This window comes from Rissa tridactyla, chromosome 15 (genome assembly GCF_028500815.1).
Source record: "Rissa tridactyla isolate bRisTri1 chromosome 15, bRisTri1.patW.cur.20221130, whole genome shotgun sequence".
NCBI lineage: Eukaryota > Metazoa > Chordata > Aves > Charadriiformes > Laridae > Rissa > Rissa tridactyla.
The window spans coordinates 3,575,805-3,599,890 of record NC_071480.1 but is presented as its reverse complement, the minus strand read 5'-3'; the positions used below and the strand labels follow the sequence as shown (position 1 = coordinate 3,599,890).

Below are 24,086 nucleotides of genomic sequence, written 5' to 3'. Positions count from 1 at the left end.
ATATTTATATGCCACAATATAAAAATCTTGTTGTTTCTTATTCCTGGAGGAAACTAAGCTTGTGATATAGATGATGCTGTAGGTTAATACTGAGTTTCCCTCTTATTCTCAGGAATACTTACTTGGTTCAGGTACAGAGAGCAGTTTTAATGAATATATAAACAACTCTTTGGTCGGGCAGCTGCTCCTTTCCTTTTGAGTACCTGCACAGAAGCAAAAGCGTGTTGGTCCAAATATGCGAAACTTGCTTCCCCAGAGAATTGAAACGTGCATGGAATATGTTGTGGCCTAATTGCTTTTGTAGCACAGTTAAGTCTGTTTGCAATTGCTGAACCTGTTCTGTATACTAACTGAAGTGTCTTGTGTATCTGCTCTTCTGTCTTTCTGTTTTTGCTGTTTCTCTGCCTTAGAGATTCAGAATATTCAGAGAGCCTGTTTCTATGACAATATTACTGGTCTTCATGATCCACCAGGTGAATGGATATAAAAACAGTAGGCCTACCAAAGGCAGGGCTGTTGTATCTCCAGGAAAACCATTTTTGCTCGTAGGCTTGCATGAACTCTTCATTTCATGCTACCCTTAGGTATACCTCCAAGGCAAACGGGCTCTGAGTGCATACCTTCAGTTGCTGCTGCATACATATAGCATCTCTATTTTATGCATTGCATTTAAGCATTGCAGGTAAAAAGGTTTGTGGCTTCCTAGTTCCATGTTGAGATGCAGAATTGCTTCTGAAGCGATTATCCCGGTAGCTCCAAGCATTTGAGAGAATGCGTAAGCTTTGTAACACTATCAAGCTTCTTTCTGCAGTCCAACATTGACAAAACTCTGGGACATTTTAGAACACGGATGTGTTTTTTGGGAGGAGAGCTGAAGAATGTGTTGGAGTATCGGAGGGAGTGCTGCAGTTGTAGTGGGGGTAGTAAGGGAAATAAACTTCTTCCAGACTTGCTGGAATTGTTCTTCTATTTAAAAACATCTTAACTTTAATATTTCCCGTTGTAGAAGCTGCACACGTTTTTTGAGGTATCAAGAAACCAACAAATCCATTTAATTGGAATGTTTTTGAAGACGCTTTAGATATTTTATCCAACCTCTTCCTGTCCTTCCTGTCTTCCTCTCCCCGAGTTTAGAAGTATGTGTATGTCAAGGTTGTGCCTTCAGCCTTTCACTCTTTACTTGGGTTCATCTTCCACTACTCAGGATACGTCACACGCTGGAGGAAGCTCGTGGTGTCTCCTGAAGGAATTACTGGAGGCTGGACTTCCGAGGCTTTCGCCAATGGATGCCTGGCCAGTCAGGCTGTTCAATGACTGCTCTGGGCCTACAGGGAAACCTTGTATTTAACAATCCTCTTTGGAATATAAATGACCATCTTATAGTAGAACAGAGGGGAGCAAAACACACAGTTGATAGATACGTTTACAAAATTTTAAAATGTATGTGGCCAAGCAAAAGCTGAATGGTGGCCAGTCGTTAGTGGTGTCTGCCGGGTGCATGTTTCTAATAATTAAAAGCTGTTACCCTCGTCCTCTGTAAGACCCATTCCCAGGAATCTCTGTCCCATTTCTGGTTTAGAACTGAATTCTGCTTCAAAGTAAATATTTGGGATATGATCTTATGAGCAACTTGCCACCTACTTAATCTTCTAACTTTAATAAGACGCTTAGATTCCTGTGTTCAAAACTGCGTGGAGGATCTGGGCTCTTTGTAATACAACATGCAATATAAGTGACTATTCCAAATTATCGCCCAGTATTTTTCTGCTTTTAATTTTCCTTTCTTTTTTTTTTTTAATAGACCTTTGAAAACCAGTTGAGTGTGAAATAAAATATTGTCACTTAGTTCTCATAAATAAAACTAATTCTGGTGTAGCAAAGCACAATTTCCCCGTGCTTTGGTTTGAATGAATTTGAAGATATCTTCACAAAATTGAAATTACAGCCTATAGATAGTTGCTTGCTTCTTGCTGGCCAGCTTGGATTTCATGGAGAACCGATATAGGTTGTGTATTTTCTCAGTACTAAGAAGAGTCAACTATAATTATTAAGGTGTTAAGCCACCCGTGTATTTTTATTTAGCGAGCTGTTTAAATAATTGTCACGTGGAAACATGTTCATGTTTTTGGCCTAGAGATTTAATGACGGCAGTCAGATTACTAATTTGTGCTTCTGAAGAAGAAACCATAGAGATCGTTACCCAAAATGTTCAAAAAAAAAATCAAAGAAAAACCTCTATTCTGATGCTTTATGGCAGCTTTGAAGTGCTTTGGTGTGCAGTTTTCCTGTTTTGAAACTTGTCTCTCGGCTAGGGAGGTCTCCGCAATTGTACAGAAAACCTGGAAGAATTCTTCGAAATAGCAGACTAGCAGAAGTCTGGCAGATGCTTTTTTATTTTTTTTCTCTCGTCATTGAAATTACTTTTGACTCTTCTGTAAATAGTTATCCTTTCAAAACACTTTTGAATATTCAACGAAACTCAGAGTTAATCTATATCATTACCCCAAGTGACTGTGCATTGTAAGAATTCAAATAATCGCCAGTTTCCGGGCAACTTTCTATCTCTTGAAAGTTGACTTAAGAGAAAGGAAATGGCTTTACTGGTCATGTAGAACTGCAAGTAAAGAGCTGGATGTTTTAGTGTGTACCTACTAAAGCTACACTATTCCGCTGTATAAGTTTGTGGCTTCTGGTTCCACTGCTTCTGCACAGCGTCCCCAGTACATGCTGAGCGCCTCGCCTACCGACGGCATCTCCTGTCATTTGTTCCACAAAGCTTCTGCTGCTGCACTATTGCTCCTCTTTCTGCTTATCTTGATACCTGACAAATATTAAAGCCCGCTTAATTATTGTCTCTTGTCCTTCCCAGTGGATCGTATTGTGGGTCTGGATCAGGTCACTGGAATAACGGAGACGGCTTTTGGCTCTGCGTACAAGACCAAGAAGGGCATGTTTCGTACTGTTGGCCAGCTCTACAAAGAATCTCTCACCAAGCTGATGGCAACGCTCCGAAACACTAATCCCAATTTTGTTCGCTGCATCATTCCAAATCATGAAAAGAGGGTATGTACTACAGAACACTCCTTTAATTCTTTCTCTTTATTAGAGCCTTCACCTGCATTTCAAGCTGTGCATGCTCTCTGCGTCTTCCTTTTGAAATCAGAAGCCAGGTTCCGCAAAGTTTTCACACTGGTCAAATACCTTCTCGGTATTCCCCGCACATCCCCTTATTTATACAGTTGACTTTGTAGAGGGTAGCCTGAAATACTTAAACTGCAGTTTTTCATGCATACAAACTAAAAGACTAAAAATCATACTTGTTTTGTCCAGGCTGGAAAGCTGGATCCACATCTGGTTCTAGATCAGCTTCGTTGCAACGGTGTTTTGGAAGGAATAAGGATTTGTCGACAAGGATTTCCAAACAGGATAGTGTTCCAGGAATTTAGACAGAGGTAACAGCAGGAACAGTCTCTTCAGTTTTTATGTGATAAAAAATCCTTGTTAAATAACTGTCGACGCTTCCCCACCAACCCAACCCAACTGGGAGAATGTCCAAAACCATTTGTGAAGTCTTGAAGTGGTTTGAACTTGAAGCAGTTAAATACTACAAATTGATTCTAAAGACAGTAGGGAAGGGGAAACCGATTGAAAATGGAGTTCAGGAAGAACTTCCTGGAGAAATTCCTTAGCCAGGCACTTGGGGACTGTAGCCCTGTGGGTTTATAATAATGTAGCTTATTGTTGAATGTAAAGGTGTTTTTTTCCATTTGACTTAAAGGTATGAGATCCTTACTCCCAATGCAATTCCGAAAGGTTTTATGGATGGTAAGCAAGCCTGTGAGCGTATGGTAAGTGTTTATACCTAAGTAGTGTCGAAACATGAAAAAGTTGAAATAAAAATTGTCCTTTTCTTGATGTAAAACTAATGTGCTTGCCTGTCCGTTTAGATCAGAGCCTTAGAGCTGGACCCCAACTTATACAGGATTGGACAGAGCAAGATCTTTTTCCGAGCTGGTGTCTTGGCACACTTAGAAGAAGAACGAGATCTGAAGATCACAGACATTATCATCTTCTTCCAGGCCGTCTGCAGAGGATACCTGGCTAGGAAGTATGTCTGCTTTTATGATTTCATCTCCTCGTGGTCTCTTTGACAGGGAAATATGCATTAAAACTTCCATTTCAGGAGAAAATTTTTTTTTTTTGAAGAGTGTTGCCTGATAAACTGTAGTTATATCAAGGGTAAATAGGTGAATTTTTACCTAAAAATAGGAATTTGCACCTTCATTCCATAGCGATAGTTGCTTTCCGTAATCTGGCCTTTGTGACACATGCAGCTGTTTACAGTATAGCTAGTGGCTGCGAAAAAATCTCTGCTCCACCGGAGGTTTAGAGCTGCTTTGGAAAGCTGCTTTTTTGAAATGAAAGAACAGTTCAGCATCTCATCCATCCTGATTTTATTTTTTCAAGAAAATCTGGTAAGCATAAGACCAAATACCGTTTGTAATTATTGTTTTGAAAATGGTGAATCCAGCTTTTGCTCTGCCTCTTCATGTAAGGAGTGAGTACTCGTAAATAAGTGTAGTCACTGAAACTTAAAAATAAGCCTATTTATGGTCTGCAAGTGTTCTAGGGTTGGGTAACCTAAAAATTAAAAACATGGACAGATGCTCAGCTGTATTTAACATGAAACGTTTTGCTCTTTCTGTCTCCAGGGCCTTTGCAAAGAAACAACAGCAGCTGAGTGCACTGAAAATCCTGCAGAGGAATTGCGCTGCATATTTAAAGCTTAGGCACTGGCAGTGGTGGAGAGTCTTCACGAAGGTTCGTTGTATTCTGTCACGTTCTTTGGCTTTTGTAAATCAGTAGATGAAGTTTCTTACGTGTTCATCTCAAATCTTTGCAGGTGAAGCCTCTTCTTCAGGTCACTCGTCAAGAAGAAGAACTTCAAGCCAAGGACGAGGAGCTAATGAAGGTGAAAGAAAAACAGACAAAAGTGGAGGCAGAACTTGAGGAAATGGAAAGGAAACATCAACAGGTTTGTGTCCAAGATTAGCTTTTGATACGCAGAATGTATATTGTACTGTATCCTGTGTAAGGGAGCCGTGTTGGGGAGACGCTTGTGAGCAAAAGCTCTGTGACTCGGGAGAGCTAACTCCTGTCACGCTTGGCTAAAATCTGGAATAGGAAGATAGGGCACAAGCTGTTCCTCCAGGAATGCAGAAGCCCCACGTTAACGAAACTAAACTTTTTTTGGTCTCTCCTAGTTTACAGGAGAACTTCAGTTGCAGCGTCACTTTCCTGTTCAGATGTGGTTTCAGGGAAGGATACTTCCGTGGTGTTCGTGTGCTGTTTAAGAAGTGGGAAGCAATTATGGCAATGATTGGGCAAAACTGAAAGTGAATGTGTACTGACAAGTAACGCTGATATCAAGTTAAAAAACAGTTGAAGGAGTGTCAGTAAAGCGAGATATGTATCACTGTGGTAACTGAGACAGGATGGAACTGGGCTGGATATCCGGAATGGCAAAGCAGCAGTTCCTGTTGATGGAAGGGCATGGGCTGTGAGGAGCACCTGAGGACGCCGGGATTGTCTTAGTTTGGAGAAAAGGAGGCTGAGGGGCAACCTCATTGCTCTCGTAGAGTTTCCTGAGGAGGGGAAGTGGAGAGGGAGGTGTTCCACGTATCCATTGACCGAACGCATGGGAATGGTTCCGTGCTGAGTCAGGGGAGTTTCAGATTGGATATTAGGAAATGTTTCTTTACTGAGAGGGTGGTCAAACACTGGAACAGGCTTCATAGAGAGGTGGTTGATGCCCCAAGCCTGTCGGGGTTTAAGAGGCATTTGGACAACGCCCTTAATAATATGCTTTAGCTTTTGGTCAGCCCTGAAGTGGGTCAGGCAGTTGGACTAGATGATTTTTGTAGGTCCCTTCCAACTGGAACCATTCCATTCTGTTCTTGCGTTTACACAGCAAGAAATAACACGTTCCACTGACTCCCAAGTGTCAGCTTCAGCTACCCATGGCACTGGGGAATGCCACTAGGCAGGGATGAGTGTGAGGAACAGTCCAGGAAACAGGCACTTCCCTCAACTTTTTGATGCTGGTAGAATGGGACACATAGGGTAGATGCAGTGGGATCTGTTCCTTAAGGAACAGTGGGTCAATACTGCTGTACTGGGGGGCAAGTGGGTCAATACTGCTGTAGCCCTACTGCGAAAGCCGGTGTCTTCTGGACCACTGATGAAGCCATCTGCTAGAAGTCATCATTTTTGGATGTTGACAGGGAGCCTAGAATTGGAGCAGAACTTGGCCTTTAAGTAACTTGGTAGTTGTCATATGTATAATCTCTCATGAGAGACTTTGAAATGTCGTTTTTGCTGCTTTACTACCTTTTCTGTATATTTACAGCTTCTAGAAGAGAAGAACATTCTTGCAGAGCAGCTGCAAGCTGAGACGGAGCTCTTTGCAGAAGCTGAGGAGATGAGGGCTCGCTTGGCTGCCAAAAAACAAGAGTTGGAAGAAATTCTCCACGATTTGGAGTCCAGGGTTGAGGAGGAAGAGGAAAGAAACCAAATACTGCAGAATGAGAAAAAGAAAATGCAGGGCCACATTCAGGTATGCCTCTTGGTAACTGGGAATAGAAAAGTACACAAACAGGCCAGTTAAGGATGGGAAAACTCCCTCAACATCTCTACGGCACAGAGGAATTGGCTCCTTAGCACCTTGTGTGCAATAAAATCAATTTGAATTTTTTTTTCTCTTCTGTTCCTCTGTTCATTGTGAGTGTATTCAGCTCCTTGTGGTCTCCAGGCATATAAGGATGAGGAAAGAAGTCAAAATGTGCTGTTGGTAGCTGTAGCATGTGCAGATAAGAGTATTAAAGGTAGCAAGTGCTTTGGAGTGGGCAGAAACCGGGATTGACGGCGTGGACCTTACCCCTCCTTTCATGGAGAAACCAAGACTGATGGGATGGTGTCGCTTATGAGAGAAATGTTCCTTTTTGACTGAAATCCAGTGAATATAATGAAGAATATTCCTTCTTAGACTCTTACGGATCTAAGACAACTTCATCTCCTCTGAGTTACTTGTTTTTTGTGAAAATCAGAGGATTTAGATGCTTCCTTTTGAATACGTGGGGACTTTGAGAAAGGGAACACCCGAGAACCTATCTGGTTTTCAAAATATTCAATGTACCTGAAGGGGACATAAACCCCACATCTCACAGCTCTTGGTGCTGTTTGATAAATGTCCATTAATGTATGGCTGAGAGTCTGCAGTCTGGTCTGATCTGGTTGTCATTAAGTAGATTTTTTAAAAATTTATTTTATGTTCAAAATTAGGAAGGTGAAAGACTCTCTGGTGGCGTGAGTGTATGTTGCCTGTACAGCATATTTCAGCCAAAGCTGAAATACAGAGTGTAAAGAAATTCCACGTGTTTCACATGGCCCTTAATTTCATTACCAGATCATTGATACTCTAAATGAATCTAACAAAGTGAATGCATTTTTAGTGTTAGTTTAAGGCAGGTGGCTTTTCAAAATAATAATCATTTTTCACCAAGTTAAAACAAAAAAACAAAACCAAAAAACCCATGGGTAACCTGGAAAATGCACGGATGCAATTGCTTTTCTTCCCAGGACCTGGAGGAACAGCTTGATGAGGAGGAAGGAGCTCGACAGAAGTTGCAGCTTGAAAAAGTGACAGCTGAAGCCAAGATCAAGAAGATGGAGGAAGAGATCCTACTGTTAGAGGACCAAAATTCCAAATTTTTGAAGGTGAGACCAGTAGGCGTGGTGGAGATTCTGCACATAAGTAATAGCAGTGCCAAGTGAGAGCTCTCAAAACATCTGTGACTGCTCTTGCATTATCTATAAAGCTTGTGTCTGAAGATTTGTGGGTTTGAACAGGTTGAAGCTGAGACACTTGGAACTTCTTTTGAACGACCTTTTGCCATGCATTCTTTCTAGTTCCATGAGTCTTCCAAATCTAAGAGCTGGAAACAGCGTTATTATAGCTACTGTTGTTCTCTGCAAACAGATTTCCAAAAGCGTACAGCAAATGCCGTCCTAAAACCAAATTCCGAGTCTCGCTTTCTTGGAAAACAAATGTTCATGTTTCTCTTTTTTCCAATAGATCCTTAATATTGACGGGTCAGTCACTTGAAAGAAATGCTGTATTATTCATTAATGACCTAGATGAGGGGACAGAGTGTATCCTCAGCAAGTTTGCTGATGATACGAAGCTGGGAGGGGTGGCCGACACTCCAGAGGGCCGTGCTGCCATCCAGTGTGACCTGGACAGGCTGGAGAGCTGGGCAGAGAAGAACCAAATGAGGTTCAACAAAAGCAAGTGTAGGGTCCTGCACCTGGGAAGGAAGAATGCCAAGCACCAGTATATGTTAGGGGTGGACATGCTGGGAAGCAGCTCTGAGGAGAAGGACCTGGGGGTCCTGGTAGACAGCAAATTATCCATGAGCCAGCAGTGTGCCCTTGTCGCCAAGAAGGCCAATGGCATCCTGGGCTGCATAGGGAAGACTGTGGCCAGTAGGTCGAGGGAGGTCATTCTCCCCCTCTACTCTGCACTGGTGAGCCCACAACTGGAGTATTGTGTCCAGTTTTGGGCTCCCCAGTTCAAGAGGGACAGGGAACTACTGGAGTGAGTCCAGCGAAGGGCAACCAAGATGATTATGGGACTGGAGCACCTCCCTTACGAGGAAAGGCTGAAAGAGCTGGGACTCTTTAGCCTGGAGAAGAGAAGGTTGAGGGGGGACCTGATTAATGTTTACAAGTACCTAAAGGGTGGCTTTAAGGAGGACGGAGCCAGGCTCTTTTCAATGGTTCCCAGTGACAGGACAAGGGGCAATGGGCACAAGCTAGAACATAGGAAGTTCCGTTCAAATACACGGAAAAACTTCTTTACAGTGAGGGTGACAGAGCACTGGAACAGGCTGCCCAGGGAGGTTGTGGAGTCCCCTTCTCTGGAGATTTTCAAGACCCGCCTGGATGCAGCCCTGAGGGATGTGCTTTAGGCAATCCTGCTTTAGCAGGGGAGTTGGACTAGATGATCTCTAGAGGTCCCTTCCAACTCTGAAGATTCCGTGATTCCGTGATTATATACGCTGGATGAGACCTCTGTATGGATTTTGTACATTCAGTTATTTGTGCTGCTCAGAGACTCTTCAAATTGTATTTTAGCATTTATTCTTTCTCCCCTTTCTCCTAATTAGGAAAAGAAGCTGATGGAGGATCGAATTGCTGAATGTACTTCTCAGCTGGCTGAAGAAGAAGAAAAGGCCAAAAACTTGGCCAAACTCAAGAATAAGCAGGAAATGATGATCACCGATTTGGAAGGTTTGTTCTTGCTACGTCTGCCTGTTAACAGCTTGGACATTGTGCTGGGAAGGAACAGATCACTTGTCGCGATGTGTGCAGGATCGGGTCCAGTCTGCCAAGTGGGATCTTATATGTAGATACCTTAACAGCTGTTGTTTTTGTCTAAATCTTGAGAGATTTAGATAAATCTTTCTAAAGCATTAGAAAGACGCTTGCAAGACGTGTTGGGTCTGGCTGCTCAGCGTTTCTCATGTTTAGCTTGTTAGTTTTTCATTTTTGAGAATCCATTTCGTTTATGGACACGCTCAAGTTCCTGCTGTTGCGTGCATCCCTTAGTAACAAGGTAAAACATCTCTCTCTTGGGAAGCTGCTACGCTTTTCTATGTTAACACTTTAGAACAACGTGTTTCTGGAAGAATGTTCGTAGGCATTCATTAGGCTTCTAATATTTTTTTGGATAAGCAAATCTGAATTGTTTTGCTTTTCTTAGTGCTTTGTTTATCTAAAAGGGTTCCATTTCTATGGCATTTATTTCTGATGGTTTTGCCCATGTTGTCATAGGCTGAACTAGCCCTATACGTAACCTTTCTTGATTTTATGTTTGTGGTTTTTTTTTAAATTACTTATTTTTATAGCTGTAAATAGCTATTGTGCAATGTTAATAAACTGCCAAGTCAAAGTTGCAAAATATAAGGCAAAGTCGCTCTCTGTGCCCTAATTTGGAAATATTTTTTTTCACTGACTCTATTACGGCCTGTCTTGCTACATATTTTAAAACTGATGTGCTTATGGAAGAATACCAAAATTTAATCTTACCTGTATAGGAACGTATTGAAATAATAGGGATAATAGGTGATTGATGTACCTTTTCTTTAAAAACCATATTCACAGACCTTAAGATGGGCATAAGTAAGCTTTACGCAGTGGAAAATAATACTTGATTAGTTACGTGCTTAAATCAGGACTAGTGTTTCTGAAGATACTCGACAGATGTGTTTGGTTATGGTACCATTCCAAGATTGATGGCCTTAGAAATGGAAATTAAAGCTTAAATATAAGGCATGCAATTTCTTGGCTAGTAAAGCACAGTAAAATGATATTTACTCTTGGATGTGATTCAAGAAGCCATTAAGATTCTCTGCTAGGGGCTTGGCACCGCTAGGCTCTGGAATTTGAGAAAAAAAAAACACAAAACACCCTAATTCAGTTTACTATGAACTTTCTCAATTACCAAATTGGGTCTTATGACACTGTTCTGTCACTCACCAGAAATATAATGTAAAAACAGAGGGGGAAAGTGCTATTTTTTTGGAATGAAGAACTGTTTAGAGAAAACCAGTGTTACTTTAGATTGTCTGGAAAATGCCAGGTAGCGGTGGGTGGCTCGAAGAGATGATCCTTGAAGAGGGCTCCCTTTTCAAGATGATGTCCTGATCCAGTAGCAGCCTTAGGAAGGGTGTGAGAGAAATCTCTGCACTGAGGACCCATAAGTATTGAACAAGTCTAATAACTTAGGCTCATGCTAATGCATTTAGAATTACGCTAATGCCATGCTGAGCACCAGTGGTTTGGCAAAACCTTCCTGTGACTTAGATAGCTTATATACCTGGTCATTAGCTAACCGTAAACAATGCAGCCAGTAACCATCTTAATCAGACAACAGGCAGATCAACTTAATGTGTTTTGTTGTTACGGCACCGATAACTGGGTGGTTTTCACAAAGAGGTACCTTAGGGCAGGAGTTGGTCGGCTACAGCCCTCAGGGAAGCCCGCAGGGTCGCAAAGTCTTGCGAAATATCGATGGGATGCGAGTTAGTGACACAGATACTTGCAAAAACTGTTTATCCAAGTTTTCTTTAAGTTACACTGTTTTCCAGTAGACCTTTTGGAGCCTAGCCCAGCCCTTCCAAGACTATGCAAGCCATCATTTTTTCCGGTCTGTAGTTGATACTCATTTTTGAATCATGATGTCTGTGATCATTTGGCCTAGAAGCTCAAACTGCTCTTCTGTTAGATCCCATTCCTTATTTTTTCTCAAGATGAGGTTATGTTTCTGTTCCCTTATGCCAAACTTTTTTCTCCAATAATTGACTTTTTCTTGACTTTCTATCGAAATCATACAGTTTGACTTTGCTATTTCATCTTTCCCAGTCATCTTCCAGCTGCAGACTGGAGAAAGAACTGACACAGTATAAATTAACCTTCCCACCCTCCTTGCCACCCCAAACCTTCTGAGGATGACAAGAATAAAAATTGCATATAAATATCACTCTTTGCTTCCTTAGAGCGCTTAAAAAAGGAGGAGAAGACTCGTCAAGAACTAGAAAAAGCTAAAAGAAAACTGGATGGCGAAACGACAGACCTACAGGACCAAATCGCTGAGCTGCAAGCCCAGATTGAAGAGCTAAAGATCCAGCTGGCCAAGAAAGAGGAAGAACTCCAGGCTGCTCTTGCTAGGTCAGAGCGCGACGGGGCTTATGACTACAGAAGTGTGGTAGAAACCTGCTTTCCCAGACGGAATTGCAGTTCACTGCAAACGTATCGGAACTGGGAACGTTACAGCAGAAACCAGTTCACGTTTGTGCTAGAGCATCTGTAGGCACCTGTGCTGTGCATCGACGCGGCAAAAAATGGCATTCAGTGTTCTATCAGCATCCTTGCTCTGCAAAGCTGCACTAAAATAAGTTTCACCGGGGTATAATAGCGTTTGGGCTCTGGAAGCTTTTTTTTGTCTCCCAGAGTTTCAGCCTCAAGAGGAAAAAAGCACGTCATTCTCAGTGAGCCTTCTTGGTAGAGGACTTCCAGTGATGGGGTAGGACAGGCCTTATCAAGACGTGTGTGGTAGCCTTGCGGTCACATGTTACAAGCTAAACACCTTTTGTGTTTTCTGAGTGATGATCTATAGTTTTGCGGGAAGAGAAAATTCTACAGATGGTGCATTTTTGGGACAGTGTAAAATGTAAACTTGAGTGTAAACTTGGACGCAGGGTCATTCCGATAGTGCATCTTTAGTACCTGGGGCACTGCGCTTGTCGGGGGCTGGAGTATAACAGTAGTGGTTTTCTATCTATGAAGTTTCAGAAGGTCGGTTTTATTCTAGTGGAAAAGTTAAGATATCGTTTATGTACGTAATTTTAAATAATGCCAGACTGTTACGAGAATGGATCTGAAGGTATGGAATGTCATTAACTGTTGTGCCTCTGTTTAACAGAGGTGATGAAGAAGCAGTTCAGAAAAACAACGCACTGAAAGTGATAAGAGAGTTGCAGGCTCAAATTGCAGAACTCCAGGAGGACCTTGAATCTGAGAAGGCATCACGCAACAAGGCAGAAAAGCAGAAGAGAGATTTAAGTGAAGAGTTGGAGGCTTTAAAAACCGAACTGGAAGATACCTTGGATACCACTGCAGCGCAGCAAGAGCTGAGGTAGGATCATACGTCTGTGTAAAAAGGGACCATTAAAATTAATCTTTGATTTACGAAAGACTCAAATGTTGATTTTGATAACTCTTGATGCTTCCTCTAGGACAAAGCGTGAGCAGGAGGTGGCGGAACTGAAGAAAGCAATTGAAGAGGAAACCAAAAACCATGAAGCGCAGATCCAGGAAATCAGGCAGAGGCACGCTACTGCTCTGGAAGAGCTCTCTGAACAGCTTGAACAGGCCAAAAGGGTGAGAAGAAAACGAATTACAGAAATACACTTTTCTGCTTTGGGACTTTTTATAAGTACCATAAGTGTTGCAGTCCCTTCCGCTGATACCTGCAAAGCGAAGTTGTCCTCCATACGTGCATGACAATTGCAGTTGAATCAAATATATCACGCTGGTTTGAGTATATTCCAACTTTTAGACAGTCTCGGCATCTGAAAGGTGTTCATTAGGCTTGGAAACGGCGCAGCTAGAGATAAATCATGTAGTACTTCTGTAGGAATTCTCCAGCAGTCCACAAGCTAATTTGGTGAAAAGCAGTTCTCTGCAGGAGTGAACTACAAAATGCTTTCAAAGAAGGTGATGGTAACGTCAGCACTCACAAATGCTGAACTGCGGGGGGCAGGTAGTGTAAAAGTTCTTCCACCCGCTCTGAACTTTGTGCTTGTGCTGTGACCTCCAGTGCCAGATACCCGTGGGTGTCAGATACCTTACCGGAGAACACAACACAGCTGTGCAAACTGGCGACCACCACTGGAGCAGGCAGGAGGCAGCACACCTGGATAGCGGGGCTCCTGCTGGTGTAGCTCGAGTGTCGCCTTCAAAAGTAGAATTATTCCCACGCTGCCAGAAAACCCCCAGTATCTTTAGTTGGTGAAATTATAGTCTTGGTCATTCACGAATGTGTGTCTGTGAACTGTTCGTATACTGTAGTAATATTTTTATGTAGAGAATACGTCACAAGGTTCCTTAATTTAAAATACTAAGTGAGAAACGGTGCAGTTAAAGAGGGTGAAAATTATAGTTTATTCGCCTGCATGTCTTCTGCTCCTTATTCGTTAAATCTTCTCAATAAGAGTATGAGAAGATGGAAAAATACCCTGCAATCTTAAACAAAGGTCCTGATGATGTCTAGTTCTTGTGATACAGTAAGAATGGGACTTAAACATCCCGTATGCCAATTATTAGTTTTTTCAAAAGGTTTTTTGACAAATGTCAGTGCAGTGGTGAAAAGTGCTTTGTTAGGCACTTCCAGGCTGCTACGCCTACTAAAATCAGGGCAGCTTTCGTCGATATCTTTCCTTTTATTTCTGTGAGATGAGCCATGCTGATCTGTTAATGGGCACATTCCTGCCTACTTGCAGTGCTGCTGGCTCGCTGTACAGCGCCCACATCCCAGGGCTCGCTGAATTCATAGAAGTATCTTCTGGTCCTCACTGGTACCTGTGATATCTGAGAGTGGAATAACTTGAAAAACTCATTTTTTGGGCTAACATACACAGAATGTTACATGGCAGCATTTTAAATGCTCCCTACTTACAACTTGCTGAGCACTTGGCTTTTAACTTGTAAACCTGATTTCCTGGGCTGAGTATTTTTAGCAGAAAACTTTATTGCTCTGTAACAAAGCGTTGAATTTCTTTTCTTTTTGTTTTTTCCTAGTTCAAGGCAAATCTTGAAAAAAACAAGCAAGGCCTAGAGTCTGACAACAAGGAGTTAGCCTGCGAAGTGAAGGTACTGCAGCAGGTCAAGGCAGAGTCTGAGCATAAGAGGAAGAAGCTCGATGCTCAGGTGCAAGAGCTAACGGCGAAGGTCACAGAAGGAGAAAGGTTGAGGGTGGAACTGGCAGAGAAAGCTAACAAGCTACAGGTAAGGCTGTATGCAAGTCATAGAGTCATAGAATCATAGACTGGTTTAGGTTGGAAGGGACCTTAAAGCCCACCCAGTGCCACCCCCTGCCCTGGGCAGGGACACCTCCCACCAGCCCAGGTTGCTCCAAGCCCCGGCCAACCTGGCCTTGAACCCCTCCAGGGATGGGGCAGCCACAGCTTCTCTGGGCAACCTGGGCCAGGGGCTCACCGCCTCATAGTGAAGAATTTCTTCCTAATGTCCACTCTAAATCTCCCCTCCTTCAGTTTAAAACCGTTACCCCTCGTCCTGTCACTCTAGTTCCTGATCCAGAGTCCCTCCCCAGCTTTCCTATGGGCCCTGTTTAGGGACTGGAAGGGGCTCTAAGGTCTCCCCGGAGCCTTCTCTTCTCCAGGCTGAACCCACCCAGCTCTCTCAGCCTGTCCTCACAGCAGAGGGGCTCCAGCCCTTGGATCATCTTTGTGGCCTCCTCTGGCCCCCCTCCAACAGGTCCATGTCCTTCTTGTGCTGAGGGCTCCACAGCTGGACACAGTGCTTCAGGTGGGGTCTCACCAGAGCGGAGCAGAGGGGCAGAATCCCCTCCCTCGACCTGCTGGCCACGCTTTTTTTCATGCAGCCCAGGATGCGGTTGGCTTTCTGGGCTGCCAGTGTGCATTGCCTGCCCATGTTGAGTTTCTCAGCCATCAGCACCCCCAAGTCCTTCTCCTCAGGGCTGCTCTCAAGCCATTCTCCACCCAATCTGTATTTGTGCCTGGGATTGCCATGACCCAGGTGCAGGACCTTGCAATTGGCCTGGTTGAACTTCATGAGGTTTGCACGGGCCCACCTCTCCAGCCTGTCCAGGTCCCTCTGGATGGCATCCCTTCACTCCAGCGTGTCGACTGTGCCACACAGCTTGGTGTCATCGGCAAACTTGCTGACGGGGGCACTCGATCCCACTGTCCATGTCACTGCCAAAGACGTTAAAGAGCACTGGTCCCAGTTCTGACCCCTGAGGAACGCCGCTCGTCACCGGTTTCCGGTGTTTCCACCAATTGAGCCATTGACTGCAACCCTTTGAGTGCGGCCATCCAGCCAGTTCCTTATCCTCCGAATGTCCTAAACTGCTGAAAAAATATGCAAGAAAGTAAAAGCCTTAAGCACGTGCAGAAATGGCTAGGAGAAATGACTTGCAAAGATGGAGCTGGGTCTACAGGAACTGGGTCTGTAGTTGATGTGGGAGGTGATGTCAGTCATACACTCATGTACTTGAGGAGCCTTAAAGTGGTGACGTGCCTCAGGTGGAGATAGCTGCACAGCCGTGATGTTAATCCTGAACTTTTTGGGCTATGTGAGAATTATAGCGGCTTTTAAATATATGGCTTCCCATCCTAGAGAGCAAATCCTGTAGGAGGCTCTGGTGACAGCTGGCCTACAGGTTTCTGGCCTGGGTGTGGAACTGAGTAGATTGGGCTGAGCTCATTTGAGTAGATTGGGCTGAGCTCCTTTGTCGGTGTGAGCAAAAACGTACTGAGTGGTGATGGCCACAAGCTTCCTTTCGTGCTTCAAAGTCTGGAGCTTGACAGGTGGTGATGGCAAGTCAAGGCCTGTTCTCCTGGAAAATGGAGAAAATGGACAAAATGCAGTCGGGGCTGACTTCTAAACTGCAGCAACAAGTACTTTAGGTAAATCAAGCTAAAGTGCTTCAAAAGGGGAATGGCCCTGTTCTTTTCAGGGGAAGCGTTCAGGCAGTCTCTCGCTGTGCATACAAGCGGCGTAGCCTAAAATAGCAGAGCTGGCACCTGGCAGTAACCTCTTTCTCCTGCAGTGATGCTTTTAACTCAGCTGCCACCCTGATAATCCCTGAATTAACAGTCCTGTAAAATATATGGTCCTATGATTAAAATAGCATTTAAGTGGGAATGCGGATATTGGGCCAAATAGCACGCCTAACTCTTGTGAGGTTATACCCTTGCGTTCAGGATTGACATCCCATTTCAAGTTTCTAACCAAACTTCACTATTTTTAGCTTGTTGTATCTCTGTACTGGGATCTGTTGTTGTCTTGCCATACCTGGAATTCGTTGAGGTTTTGTGTTCCGCGGTTCCAGCCTCCCGCTGGGACGTAAGCTTTGCCGTGAGTCAGCTGCAGGCTGTTACCTTTAGACTGCTTGCTTTGCAGAACGAGCTGGATAATGTCTCGAGTCTCCTGGAGGAAGCAGAGAAGAAAGGCATTAAGTTTGCCAAGGATGCGGCCAGTTTGGAATCGCAGCTCCAGGATACGCAGGTGTGTGTGCAGTGAAGCTTGAACTTTGCATGGAAGCTTTGTTCCTTCTTGAAATGCTGACTGCATAACAGAAAATACATTGTCATTCATGGCTTGGAAAGTCCCTTGCGTAAAAGCTGTGTTTCCCGTTGAAGCCTAGTGAAACGTGATGTATAATGACTGCTCAGCTACGTGTGGGGCCAGTTTTTCCTGATCTAAGTTTCATTACTCGATAGACTGTAGCCATTCAGTTTCTCTTTTATTTCTTAGTCTCTGTAGGAGAGAAATATAAAGTCAAAAAAGCCTTTCCAAGTAGAATGTTGATGTAAATAAGATCCTTGGGGTATATGAAAGGCACAAGGGACAATACCCTGTCTCTTACTGACAGCTTCTTTAAAACTGCCAGTGTTTGGTTTTGATTTAAATAATACAGCTTTATGTATGTATTCATCACTTAAACGTGCGCTTTTTTTGATATTTCCCCCCCACCCCCCCATATAAAAATCCTAATGGTGACTACTTGAATAACGTTTGAATCACAATTGGAAGGGTCTGTGAGGAACAGGGTGGGGGGTGGAAATGGTCTTTACGCCTTTCATTAGTCTCCGTTACGACAGAAGTTTCCACTGCCAAATTACAGCTGTCTTCAAACTGACCTTTATATTTAAGCAGTGCAGCAAAACTTGGAAGCGTGCTGCCGGGGCAGGATTTGCTGCCATGTATTCTTTCCAGGTGGTTTAAAACAGGGACTCTATTTTCCTTCTTTCAGACAAGCATATACGTTTTGAAGGTGACTCCTCTGCTTGTCCCTTTAAAGACGGAAAAGTATCATCCATTAACCTCTAGAAGAGACAGTGGCATGGATTCCCTGATCGGAAATATGCTTTATAAAGGCTTAAGCGTCCCCAAAACGAATGAGCGGGGCCTTTTTGAAAACCCAAATTCCAGATGTCTTCATAAGCGTGTCCTTGTACAAAACTGCTGTGAGAAAAATAATCAGACCTGAAATTCCATTTGCAGTAATGGAGGGTGGTAGCCCAAGGCCGCGGTTAACACACTGTGAACCAAACTGAACTTGGAATTTGCCTGTTTGTGCAACAGGAGCTGCTTCAGGAAGAGACCCGCCAGAAACTCAACCTGAGCAGCAGGATTAGGCAGCTGGAAGAGGAGAAGAACAACCTGCAAGAGCAGCAGGAAGAGGAAGAGGAGGCCAGAAAGAACTTGGAGAAGCAGATGCTCGCCTTGCAGTCACAGGTAAGCTGCTGGAAATGGCGGGCCTGGTGTAGGGCCTGCGCATTTCAGGTGAAGTGAACTGGTGTCCCAAACCTCTTGGAAAAATGTCATGTAACTTGCACACGTGCTAGACCGGATTTTGGAATAACATTTCCTGTGGTCTTTCTCCATTGCAGCAATGACTGGTACAGCAAACTGGAGCAGGCAGCGCTTTCCCCCGCGTAGTGTGCTGCTAGCTCACAATTTTTGTGTTACTTCAGCAGTAACATCTATTTCTGGTTTTGTATTTTGGACCTGATGCTTTTTGTTCCTTCTCGTGATGCGCTAAGGAGCGTTATTTTCTTTTATTAAATTTCAGTTGGCTGAGGCTAAGAAAAAGGTAGATGATGACTTGGGAACCATTGAAGGCCTGGAGGAAAATAAGAAGAAATTACTGAAGGACATGGAGTCCTTAAGCCAGCGCCTAGAGGAGAAGGCAATGGCTTATGACAAACTGGAAAAGACAAAGAATCGCCTGCAGCAAGAACTGGATGACTTGATGGTAGATTTAGATCATCAGCGCCAGATTGTTTCTAACTTGGAGAAAAAGCAGAAGAAGTTTGATCAGGTAGTCTAGTTTCCTGTCATCTTCCTCCTTTCTATGATTTTTTAAGTGGCATCTTGTTTCTGTTGCTACTGCATAAACGAGCCTTGTCTAAAGAAGGGTCTGCCTAAAGTACTGTGGTTATTGATAGATCTTTTGTGAGCAGCTTGGCCTTTTTTAAGAGTAACTTGTCACTTACAGTTTCAGTGAGTTAAATGCCAGCTTTGAGTCTTGTTAGATCAAGTAATGAGCTCTTTAGATACAAGAAGGAAATTATATTGGAACAAAAACTGAAGAAGAGTATTATTGTAATCCTTCAAGATAGACTAAGAAAGGATGTGAAGACTGAAAGATGAAAATAATATAAAACTTAGTTAACCTTGATTAGTGGCTTGCTCTCCTCACCTCATCCCAGAGTAGATGTAGCTGTTTTCTTACTAACGCTTTGATCAAGATTGAGACGAGACAGCTTCTGAAGGCCAATTAAACTTGGAGCATTAACCACTTCATTGACTAAACACCTGAGGCAGGAAGGACCTGATCAGAGAACTTATGAGCTGGATTAATTATTTCTTATGTTCAGATGCTGGCAGAAGAAAAGAACATTTCTGCCAGATACGCAGAGGAAAGAGATCGTGCTGAAGCAGAAGCAAGGGAGAAGGAAACCAAAGCACTGTCACTAGCTCGGGCTTTGGAAGAAGCCCTGGAAGCTAAGGAAGAATTTGAAAGACAGAACAAACAGTTGCGTGCAGATATGGAAGACTTAATGAGCTCTAAAGATGATGTGGGCAAAAACGTAAGTATGTTTCCACACCCTATTTCATTATATACTGCGTAGGGAATAACACAGGAAAACTCCCGGGCTGGAGAAGTGTATTCGACACAAAAATAGAACTTCTTGAAGCTGACTCGTAACCCCAAATTCTGGATGAATTAATGCTCAGAATAAGAGGGTGGGCTTTATTAACATCAGGCCTTCTAAAAAGATGTGAAGACATGGAGAGCAGAAGTTGCTGGGAAACGAGTAACAGTACTGGTGCTAGATTTAAAGAGCGTGTCCCACTGCTACGTTTTCTCTGTGACGTTGCACAGCTCATCTCTCCCAATCATCTGCTTAGATGGTTGTTGGGTTCTCTAATATAGACTTAAAAATGCTGCTCTGCCTGTTTTGATTCATTGTCCAGTTGAGAGCATCACAAAATGTAGTGTACTGAGTTCACGTAATGCCTTATTTTGCTGTTAATAACTGCTGATGTTGAGATACCTGAAGGAGAGGGTCTGATTGATGTTTGTGGCTTAGGTCCACGAGCTGGAGAAGTCAAAGAGAACTTTAGAGCAACAGGTCGAAGAGATGAGGACTCAGCTCGAGGAGCTGGAAGATGAATTGCAGGCCACAGAAGATGCTAAGCTTCGTTTAGAGGTCAACATGCAAGCTATGAAAGCCCAGTTTGAGAGAGATCTGCAAGCCAGAGATGAACAGAATGAAGAGAAAAAGAGGATGCTGGTTAAACAAGTATGTCTGTTTTACTGTACTTCATAGTGGGAAGGGTGTGATGGTCTTTTCCCAAATCTCTGTGGCTTTGGTGATAAGTAGCTACCAGAGAAATAAAACACTCTGCTTGAACGTCCCATCCTATAGAAATCCCAGTCACTGATCTTTACAAACAATAGAATAGGTGGTGTTGAGGACTAGCCGCGGTCAACCGTTAACGTTAGTCTCCCACCGATGGTCCTTCAACTCAACTGTATTTTGTCTCAAAAGCACTCCACACACAAGTAGGTTTGGCTGTTGCTGCCTGGGTGTATTTCAGGCCCATCCTATTTGGTGTACAGGAGTAAATCCATGGATGCTGACCCAGACTGGGACTGGAATTCGGTGAACAGTTTCTTAAATGAAAATCGTGGCAAAATATTCCAGATCTGCCAGACTCGAGTCTCTTCAGATCTGCTTTGTGTTACTAGAATTCTCAAGAAATGCCTTTAAAATGTCATGTTTGTAAGAGAAGATGGTTCTAAATTAATATTTCTAAAGCTTTAAGGAAAAAAAACCACCTCATATTTCAAGATTTATCAGAAGAAAACAAAAACTTAAAATAACCGAGAATCACCGATGTGGCGATCTCTTAGAAATAAACAAAAGCGTTGGCCTAGAAGGCTTTTGGAGTTCACCGCAGTGCAAAATTGCTATTGTCTTCCACTGGGCAAGGGCTCTTGACCTGGCACGAGGAGGGAGGCTTGATTCAAAATGAAATATATTCTTCCATGTTGGTGACCTGTGGTATTTCTTTCTCAGTTTTATTGTTTGTATGAGTTTGTGTTGGCTACCTACTTTGCTTTTCTGTTTTGTGTTGGGAAAAAAAAAAAAAATAAATGTTGGTGTGTAAATGCTAGTAGCGCAGCCGTTTCAAAGAGAATTAATTCATCTTTTTCTTGAGAAAATGAGGTGATTCTACGTCTTATTTTCCTCTTAGCGGTTCAGTCAGAATTAGTGACGTCTGCCCCGGAGTGCTACCTAAATGTGGATAGATGCGCTTGGCAAGGAGCTAATCACTAAGTAGCTGAACAGATGAAATGGAAATGCTTCAGACACTGAGCAATTGTCTTTGTTTTCCTGTTCCATCAGTTCAGAGATCTCTGCTTCCAATGTGTGCAGTTGGCTTTGCCGTCTGCAGTGTTGTCCCACGTACCTTGCGTTCTGTAGCCTCTTCCAATCGAGTAGTGTTCACTCTGCTCTGCAAAGCCCTTTCGGCTTCATCAAAACCATTTTGCCAGGGCTTGGTGTTTGCTCCATTCCTGGAGCTGAGCCTGTTAACGCCTTGATTTCACAGGTGCGGGAGCTGGAGGCGGAACTGGAAGATGAGCGCAAACAGAAGGCTCTTGCTGTGGCGGCCAAGAAGAAAATGGAGATGGATCTCAAAGACCTGGAAGGTCAGATAGAAGCTGCAAACAAGGCTCGAGATGAAGCAATCAAACAGCTACGTAAGCTCCAGGTGGGCCCAGCTAACGAACTGAACTGCTGTCTCTCCTGGTGACAGTCTGTCCAGGGTGTTGCTTGTCATTAAATACCTCTGTAGCTTGAAGGCAAGAGGAGTATCAGACTCGGCTATGCTGCCACGTGTCGTAGAGTGTCTGGCCTGAACTTCTCACCTGCTCGAAACTCCTCTCATCTATAAGGAATTCAGATTGTTCCCAATGTACTTCTACTCAATAGTCATCTTCGTCCTCATTTCAACAATTTGCGTGAGGATTTACTGAGTATTGCTTTCTAGGCTGCGCTTTTAAAATTTATGGTTCTTTGTCTCTTTGAGTTTACTGATTTGAGCTCAGCTCTTGCTGACTGCTGCTTCCTCAACTCGTTGAATTTTTTTTTTTTAAGGCGTTTTCAACCAAAAACGCTCCAGAGAAAAAGGAGGAGTAAATCTTAGTTGCTTTTAAAAAGCTCCAAGGTGCCCATTTCTTTTTAGTTTGGCAAGAAAAAACAAAGTCCTTGTGTCAAGGGTTTATTTCCCATTCCCAAAAAAATATTCAACATTTGGTACAGTTCAGTTTCGCCAAAGATTTTTCAGTGCTATGGCCTGAAGCTGCAGGAGTATGAGGCTGTGGCGAGACCGTGGCAAGCATATGGCAAATTAAAACTGCCTTTCCGCCCTGTCCGCTTTATTCCTTGGCCATCCCACTTCAAATCCTACTTCAACAGAAGGAGGGCAGTTCTGGAAGCGAGCCCTGGGTGAAGAGGGAGCCAGTCCCTAGCGGTACCCTGCTGCTCTGGTCCAAGGGCAGAGGGAGCCGGGGAGCTCCCACCTGAGCTCCGACACCCGCGCGAGCGCCTGAAGTAAGTGCTCTCGTGGGTGGGGGTGTTCTGCGGCTGTGGGTACAACCTAAATGCGGTTTCTCCGACTCTTATCTGGCTCTCTCAGCGTCTCGAGTCAAACTTGTGCAGATTAAGATTTCGGTCTGTGTTAACGGTGTTTCTTAAGGGAAGCGTAAATACGTCCTTCCAGGTATGCAAACCGGTGCGTTGCGTGACTTCGGCACTGAGAGTAGTTTCTGACCTTTGCATATTTGTAATAAGTTTGGGGCTTTTTAGTCCATTTAAGTGAATTTTTTTTACAAGTCGTTCCAAGAGCTTTACCTCTCCCATAAATTTCATGACAAATGTAATTGAGCAGCTCTTTAATATTAGAGTTTTTTCCTACAAGAAATATAGCAGATAAATGAGGTGAAGTCTTATAATGGGATATTTCTGACAAGGAATTCAGTGATGGGAAGACGAGAAAATTGAAGTTTTCCTATGAAAATAAGAACTGAAAATGCATTTATGGGGAATGAAGCCGCTTAGGAGGGAAGGCCTTACCTTTTAAGGGCCAAAATGCTTCAGAGCCGCTAATAAATCTTGTGGTTGTCCTAACGCAGCATGGCTTTTTCTTTCCCCCGCTTCCCAACTGCAGGCTCAAATGAAAGACTACCAGCGGGAGCTGGAAGAAGCCCGCGCATCCAGAGATGAGATCTTTGCCCAGTCCAAAGAGAGTGAAAAGAAGCTCAAAGGTCTCGAAGCGGAAATACTCCAGCTCCAAGAGGTGAGGTTGAAATCCAAGAAATTTGTTTTTCTTGCTAGGGTAAAGTGAAGATCGGAGAGTAAAAAAAGTAAAAAGCAATCTAGCGAGTTGAAGAGAGAAACGGGAGCCGGGAGAAGTTTCTCTTCCCCCCCTGCCCCAGGTCATCGGTGAGCTCCTTGTCCCTTCGTAGGGTCATTCCAGGAGCCTGGACTTGCGTTTCTCTGCCTGGGAAGCAGGAGAGCTTTACTACTGCTTAAACAGATTGGAGGGCTCACTAAAATTTGCCAGGCGGCTCGAGAGTGTGTGGAAGGTGCAGTGCGGTGTCCGTACTAAAATTGATCATTGGAACTGTATAAAAAGCTGACAGGCTCCCCAGTACCTCAGTGGGCCATTTAAGTCTGTGGAGGTTTTTCACTCTGCCGTCTCAGGGCCTCATCCCTTTCTCTTTCGGGCCGGTGTTCCCTCGTTGTCGGCAATTCGTGCAAGAGCTCCGAGTCCTGCTGCGTACGGCTCCTCTCCCGTTGTCTCCCTGGTCTGTCACACGGTCAAACGCCACCGGAATGGCCTCGTGTGAGAGACTGCCTCTTTCTTGGCCCGCGTTAGCTTCAGACTACAGTTTGAAGCAATCGTTCAGATTTCACTCTGCTCGCTGTTGGAGCCTCTACAGATCACCTACGGCTTACTTAGGGCAGCTCCGTGTCATTCTTTTGCGGACTTCAGACTTGCTGGTCTGGCACTTGTGGTGCATTTAATTGTCCTTCGTAGCAAATGCCTGGGTGTTTCCACCGTTTAAGGCAGTTTTATACTAGAAGGTTCAGCGCTGTTTATACTATTGTGCTAAA

At 43.7% G+C, this 24,086-nt stretch overlaps 1 protein-coding gene across 2 annotated transcripts in view; it reads left to right on the top strand.

The window, feature by feature from the left end:
* The window catches only part of MYH10 (myosin heavy chain 10), a 110,406-nt gene that overhangs the window by 80,865 nt on the left and 5,455 nt on the right, over positions 1-24,086 (top strand). For both annotated transcript variants that reach the window (XM_054222071.1, XM_054222070.1), the window contains exons 16-35: positions 2,870-3,063; positions 3,331-3,452; positions 3,779-3,848; positions 3,948-4,108; positions 4,713-4,821; positions 4,904-5,035; positions 6,410-6,616; positions 7,639-7,776; positions 9,228-9,351; positions 11,619-11,790; positions 12,545-12,757; positions 12,858-13,002; positions 14,422-14,628; positions 16,789-16,893; positions 17,974-18,126; positions 18,464-18,712; positions 19,272-19,484; positions 19,989-20,201; positions 21,517-21,678; positions 23,137-23,265. In XM_054222071.1, coding sequence (XP_054078046.1) covers positions 2,870-3,063; positions 3,331-3,452; positions 3,779-3,848; positions 3,948-4,108; positions 4,713-4,821; positions 4,904-5,035; positions 6,410-6,616; positions 7,639-7,776; positions 9,228-9,351; positions 11,619-11,790; positions 12,545-12,757; positions 12,858-13,002; positions 14,422-14,628; positions 16,789-16,893; positions 17,974-18,126; positions 18,464-18,712; positions 19,272-19,484; positions 19,989-20,201; positions 21,517-21,678; positions 23,137-23,265 — 3,218 coding nt within the window. The remainder of the gene's footprint in view (positions 1-2,869; positions 3,064-3,330; positions 3,453-3,778; positions 3,849-3,947; positions 4,109-4,712; positions 4,822-4,903; positions 5,036-6,409; positions 6,617-7,638; positions 7,777-9,227; positions 9,352-11,618; positions 11,791-12,544; positions 12,758-12,857; positions 13,003-14,421; positions 14,629-16,788; positions 16,894-17,973; positions 18,127-18,463; positions 18,713-19,271; positions 19,485-19,988; positions 20,202-21,516; positions 21,679-23,136; positions 23,266-24,086) is intronic.